We start from the raw sequence: 6,717 nt of genomic DNA on the forward strand, positions 1-6,717 counted from the left end.
CCCTGATCCCCAAGGGTACCTTGCATTTGAATGGCTTCACCGGGGAGTGCACAATCATGTGGGTCTTGAGCGTCTGCTTCTGCACAAACGTCTTGAAGCAGATGTGACACTGGTAGGGACGGACGCTGGTGTGGATCAGCATGTGCCGCTTCATGTTGGCTTGGAGGGTGAACTCCCGCCCGCACACCTCACACTTGAACTCCTTCACACCCTGCAAGGGGGTCAGAGAGCCGTGAGCGTGGGGCAGAGCCAACCCCATAGCAGAGCATCAGTGGGCAAGGCTCTGCCTGTGCTGCTGGGGCAGCTCAGGCGGTCTCTGAACAGACCCCACAGGAGCCAGGGGTACAGGAGTGGTGCTGGGCACGGTGCAGAGCGGGGACCTGTGCTCCCTGAGGGGCACGGGACGGGCTCCTTGTGCTAAGCCGAACTTTGGGGACTATCAGTGGGCTGGACCGCAGGAACTGGGGAGCATTAACCCTCATCAGTACCTTTCCCAGAGCATCTCCCGCTCGGCAAACACAGAGTAGGTGATATGGAGAGCCTGGGGCCATCCCTGTGCCACTCTGGGGAAAAATTCCCACTGCCTAGACCCTGCCAGATACCATCATCTCACCCGCCCTGGAAATGTGTTTGCAGCCCTTAGAAAACCTGATATTGGGTCAGTGCTGGAGTGAGAGCAGCTTGGGGAAGGAGCTGGCTGGGGAGTGCGGCCACGGTATGAAGCCAGCATGTGGGAAGGGGGGCTGTGGGGAGCAGGGCTGGACAGGCTCTATAAGCCCAGCTCCAAGACCCAGCTCCGCGCTCTGGCTCAGTCCAATTGCTCCCCCTTGAGAGAGGGGAAAACCCTCAGGGGCGGCTGCAGCCAGGGTCCCCCAGGTCACCCCACCACAGCACCCACAGCAGGCCTGAATGGAGACCCCCAGGAAGAAAGGAGGCTGGGCAGCCCCAGAACAATGCCCCTTTGCAACCAACCAATGGCCCACCCCCATCACCCTTCTCCCAGGGCTGGCCAGGACTCTGGGGACACCTTCAGCACCTGCATCCAGAGCCAGCACAGGACAAGCAGCACCCCCTGAGAGCCCGAGGCACCCCCCACTCTTACCTTGTGTGTGAGGGAGTGCTGCTTGAGGTGGTGGATTTGGCTGAACTCCATACCACACTCAGTGCAGACAAAGGGCCGGACATTCTGGTGCTTCAGCATGTGGTTCTGCAGCTGGCTGCGGTAGTGGAAGGACTTGCTGCACTCCAGGCACTGGTACAGCGTGGGGCCCTGATGCGTGGAGAGGTGCCGCTTCAGCTGGGTGAGCGTGGAGAAGTCCAGCCCGCACTCCACGCAGACATGGCAGCGGCCACTCTCGTGCTTCACCTCGTGTGCCTTCAGCTCGCTGGGGTATGCGAAGCCCCGGCCACAAAAGCGGCAGCTGTAGGGCTTGATGTCGGTGTGCAGCAGCATGTGCCGCTTCAGGTGGCTGGTCTGGGTGAAGGCCTTGCTGCAGACCTCGCACTTGTGCGGCCGTGTGCCCTGGTGGGTCAGCAGGTGGGTCTGCAGGTGGCTGGGCTGCTTGAAGAGCTTGTTGCAATGCGGGCAGGAGTGGGGCTTGATGCCGTTGTGGCCCAGGATGTGGGTCACCAGGTTGTACTTGGACGTGTAGGACTTCTCACACATGCGGCACTGCCAGCGCTTCTGCCGGTCCCCAGCCTCCACCAGGTAGGAGTCATCGATCTGCACGTTGATGTCCAGCCGGTCCAGCTGCGCCTTCTTGTTGCGCTCACTGGTGGCACCCGTCGCCTCCGCCTCCAACTCCCCTGGCTCCTGCCAGCCGAAGCCCTGCTCACTCTTCACTGGCTCCGGGGACGCCGGCGCCTCTGCCTCACCAGGAGATGGGGTGCCCGCCTCGAAGGCGCACTCGGTCCGCAAAGCCCCCGCGGGGGCACCATCGGCCGCCTCAGTGCTCTCTGGCTCACGGCGCGTGTGCCGGCGGAGGTGGCGCAGGCGCCGGGGCTTCCTGCCGAAGGCACCAAGGTCAATCATCTTCACAGCACTGCTCTGCACCGTCTGCTCCTGGCTGGTGTCCTGGAGTGGCGGTGGGCGGCCACGCTGCTGCTCGCCCTCCCCGTCGCCGGGAACGGGCCCTTCGTACAGCACCTCGTCCTCTGCCTTCTCACACTTGACCTTGGGCACCAGCCTCACTGGAGGCCGCTTCCTCCTCCGGGCATGCTTTTCCAGGGAGGACTCTGCCTCCAAGGCGTCCTCCTCCTGCCCATCCCCTGGTGCCTGCCCCTCACCCTCCAGCCGGCACTCGCCCTCCGGCTCCCCAGGCTCCGCTGCAGCCGCACCCGGCAGCTCCGCTCCCAGCCCCGGGAAGAAGCCGGCGGGGCTGACAGTGGCCCCCAGCAGCTCATTCTCAGACACCAAGCCCAGAACTGCAGCCTGCGCCAGGGACAGCACCACCACCGCATCCGTCTGGGTCCCGCACTCGGTGAAGCGATCCATCTCTCGCCGCCTGCCTACGCTGTCATGGCTGGGGAGGAGGGAGAGAGATGGCCGTTAGCCCCCTCCCGCTACCACAGACACTGCTCTGTGGAGGGCTCCTTCCAGCCATCACCCCTTTCCTCATCACCACTCCCAGCAAACCCCAGACTGACACGAGAGTTGCCAGTGCGGGTCCACGACACCACACACCCCAAGATCTAGGTCCTGGCTGCGGGGGGGATGGTAAGCTGTGGATGGGAAGCCCAGCTCTGTGCCCACTGTTGGCCATTCTGGCTCTCAAACCCCGGGGCTCAGCTCTGGGTCCAGAGCAGGGCAGGAACCCCTGCGCCTTGGGGATGCTGCTTCGCCCTCCATCCCCAGCCCCCTCCAGTCGGTGGCCGCAGGTCCCTGGCGATTCAGGCTGGGACAGGGAGGGGAGAGCATCAGCCCGAGTGGGACAGAGGGGACAAGAGCAGGAAGGACACAGAGGCATGGGCAGGTCTGCCTGCCGGCAGGCTGGGGAAAGGCGCACAGGCTGCCAAAACACTCCCTTCAGCTAGAGGGTGATTGATGCAATTTGTGTTGTGGGGATTAAAACAACACTTTGAGAACATGCTCATGCTCAGCTCACTCATGTCCAGGGGCCCGACAGCCCCATTCCCACCCCGTAGAGGACAGGGCAGAGCCCTGGGGGGAGGCAGAGCCCAGAGCACTATTGCCCTACTCCCCTGGGGCAGAGCCAGCCGCGGACCCCCATCGATGGGGAGCAGCAGAGGGCCCCCCCAGCACCTTCCCCCCTGGGGTGGCCAGTGAGGACTGGCAGGGAGGCGCTTGGAGAGCCGCCACCAGATGAAAGCAAGGAGGCTGCCTCTTCCTCCTGCGGTGAAGAATGTTCTCCTAAATATAATTACTTCTGCAGCTACAACAAAGAGAAATCCTATGGGGGAGGTAAAACAGGAATAAACTCTAAACCGGATTATGCTGCAGTCCCAGGAGCACCTGCCTGCCGTTGAGAGGCAATCCTGGGCTAAGCAGGCCCTCTTGGAGCGCAGGAACCCAGCGTTAGCAGCTCATCATCCCCATGGTTCCCATGCAGCACCTGCACGGCCCCACACTGGCTTGCTGGCCAGGCCAGTTATGGGCCGCAGGGACGAGCAGCACTGGCTGGGGCACGCTGGCCTCTCCCCTGCAAATAGACCAGTGCCAGCGGAGTGCAGGCAGCTGCCTGCTCCTGCTGGTTCCTGGTGAGCATGGTCTGTGTGGCCTCTTGTGCCAGGTCCGTGCCCACCAAAATGCCAGGACACGGTATACCCATGGCGGTGGGGAAGGGGAGAACTGCTGAGAAGAGGAAAAAAAAACAGAGGAGGGGAGAGATACTGATGGCACATGATTGGTACCTGGGTGCTGAATCTGGCTGCAGGATGGGACACCCTCAACCCAGGGTACAACACACTCAGTGAGGAGACCCCTTCCCAGGGGTTTTGTGGATGCTGCTTCCCCCAAGCTCCAACTGCCTCTGCCCTGGCATGGCAGCTAGGCCCTTTGTCAGCACCTCTAGCACCCTCCGGCCCCCAGCACCCTCCAGCCGCTGCCCTCACCCGGGCAGGAGGAAGGGTCCAGCTGGGCACCCATGCCTCATGGCAAATGGTCTGTACAGAGCCAGTGGCCAGAGACAGGGTTGTTCGGGGGCGGGGGGGGCGGGGGGCTGCCAGCCAGAAATGGAGGGGAGAATGGGGGCAGCTTCAGTGCCTCGCACTTCCAGCCAGGGAGAAACCCTGTAGAACGCGGCAGAGAGGAGATGGAGAGGAGGATGGGCAGGGAGGAGGAGGAGGAAGAGGATGGGGGAGGAGGAGAGGGGGGAGGGGGAGCACAGAGGCAGTGAAACAAAGCATATAGCGGGGGAGGGTGGCAGCAGGAGGAGGAGGAGGAGGGGTGGGAGGAAGGATGAGGAGGAGGAAGAGGAGGGAGCAGCCAGGGAGGTGGCTGCTGATGTGTAGAGCCTGGCCGGAATCCCCTTTCTTGGGGTAACCACAGTGCAAGGCCAGGTTATCACCATCCTCCTCATCCTGGGTGAGTCCCAGAGCACAGTGCCTCCCACCCATGGGCTGCTCAGCACAATGCACCCCAGACCGGAACAATTCCCACTGTCCTGCTTTCAGTTCCCTGACCAGTAGCATGTCCGTCCATCTGTCTGTCACTGCTGAGCGCCCATCCTGCCCAGCCAGCCCCGTGTCCCAGGCTGGGTCCCAAGCAGACACTGGCTGGGGATTGTGTGCCAGGGTCTGGGAAGGAGTGCGCCAGCGGGGATCAGCCAGTGTCGCTCCTGCTGGAATTGAGGAAGCTGAAACCAAGTGCCACTAACTGGGGTCTCGGCCCAGGCAGGGAAGGACGCCCAGACTGGGGTCCCTCTGCTCAGCCCTGATGAGAGGAGCTGGAAGAGCCTGGGAAGCCGGGAAGGTCTTTTAATTTGGTCTTGGACTTTGTTTTCCCCCTTGGCTTGGGACACAGTTTCTATGGCCATGTACACTGGCTGTGTCTTCTGGTCTGGTTAAGATCTAAGTTTTGCCAAGGACTTCTCCAGAGACGCTTACAGAGGACGATAAACACCCACCCACCCCCTCAGGCAGCAGCATGTTGGTACCCCAAATCCTGGCACCCCAGATCCTACTCCCCAGGACAGGGCTGGGACAGCCCTGCAGCCAGCAGCAGCCTCCAGGACGGGAGATGGGACAGGGGCACGAGATGGGACCCAACTGTTCCCCCACATCCCTGGCACTGCAGAGGGGTCAGCTGGACCCCTCGGTGTGGCCCCGGGTGGAAGCTGAAAGAATGACACACATACGCTCCCAAGACCAGCACCAGTATGTTTTAAGACCAACCACCCTAAAACAGGCTTTGAGAAGGTAAATGGTGGCTTCCTACTCTGGGGCACTCCGAGAAAGGGGATGAGCTCTGCTCCTCTGGGCCCTCAGTACAAAAATAAAAGCCTTGTGTCCCACGAATCACTCTTAGCGCTCTCCTCTATCAAATACACAGGCCCTGGTCCATGAGCACCAGCACTGCAGGGAGAGAAGCGGGAAGTGGGACAGATGCTTTTGTTTCACTTCGCACTCTCACTTCCCTGTTCAGCCTTCTCGGGGCTTGCAGAGCGGGCTGGAAACGCTGTTTCCCAACACACTGGCAAGGGAGGTCTGGTCACGTATCTCAACTCCCCCAGGAAACCCCCTGGCAGCCCTCAGGGTGCAGAGCACTGCCTAAACCTCTGCTCTCCCAGAAGCCACTTCCCATTTTGCTTCAAGAAGCCAAAGCAGCGGCCTCGGGGGACCCCAGACCCAGTGCTGTGACCCAGCACAGACCTGCCACGGCCAGGCCTGGGTGAAGCAGTTGCTCCCAGGTGAAGCGAGCTGACACCAGCCCAGGGTGAAGCATGCGGAGCAGCCAGGTACTGGGCAGGGGCAAGCGTTGTGGGGACAACTCGCCCCAGCTCAGCTGCACAGGAAGGAAAATAAGCACAAATAGGTTGTCCCTCCTGGTGCTGACAAAATACCACCAGCTGAGCTGTTAGAACAAAGCCTCATCCCTCCTGTACTGACGACTCAGGAGCCACAACACTGGCCAGTCCACCCTGGCAAAGCAACGGCCCCAGAGCTGCACCAGTGCCAGAGCACTGGGCTGGGTCCCCAGGAGTTGTGAGGAAGTTTTAACAATAAACACCATCACCCTGTGGAAGAGGAGACTGTTAGGTGCTTTACTGAGGCAGCACAGCCTTGTGTAATGCCCCTAATAAACAAACTCCAGCCAACAAGCGGGACATGCCCATGGAGCTGCACGAGCTATGTGCAGGCGACCCGAGGGGCAAGCTGGCAAGTTGAGGTTAAGAGGAGGAGCTGGGCAAATCCCACTCTCCCCCACCTTCCACTCCATGAAGAGCAAACAATGCCAGACTGGACCTCAAACTGAACTCCCCACCCTGTCCACTCCAGCCCTGCAAACCCTCCTCCTGCCTTCACCCCCACCATCCCACACACCTTCACTGGTCTCCCCCCTCTGCACTTACGTTCCTTGTGCAACCTGAGATCCGCCTTTCTCATCTATACCCACAAATTTTCGGTGGTATTAACCATTCCACAGTCTGATCTGGTGCAGAGCTGGGTGCTATGCTGTCCCTGACTGTCAGCAAACAACTGCACCAGCAGTGACAATTTAATCATCCCATTTTTCAACAAATTCACAACTTTTCGGGG

The 6,717-nt window shown here is 60.9% G+C and overlaps 1 protein-coding gene across 1 annotated transcript in view; it reads right to left on the bottom strand.

Moving 5' to 3' along the window:
• The window catches only part of ZNF710 (zinc finger protein 710), a 13,022-nt gene that overhangs the window by 2,702 nt on the left and 3,603 nt on the right, over positions 1–6,717 (bottom strand). The window contains exons 2-3 of the mRNA XM_026856268.1: positions 1,103–2,522; positions 20–211 (exon numbers count right to left, since the gene is read on the bottom strand). Of these exons, the coding sequence (XP_026712069.1) occupies positions 20–211; positions 1,103–2,522 (1,612 nt within the window). The remainder of the gene's footprint in view (positions 1–19; positions 212–1,102; positions 2,523–6,717) is intronic.

This window comes from Athene cunicularia (genome assembly GCF_003259725.1).
Source record: "Athene cunicularia isolate RWA chromosome 10 unlocalized genomic scaffold, athCun1 chr10_part1, whole genome shotgun sequence".
NCBI classification, from domain to species: domain Eukaryota; kingdom Metazoa; phylum Chordata; class Aves; order Strigiformes; family Strigidae; genus Athene; species Athene cunicularia.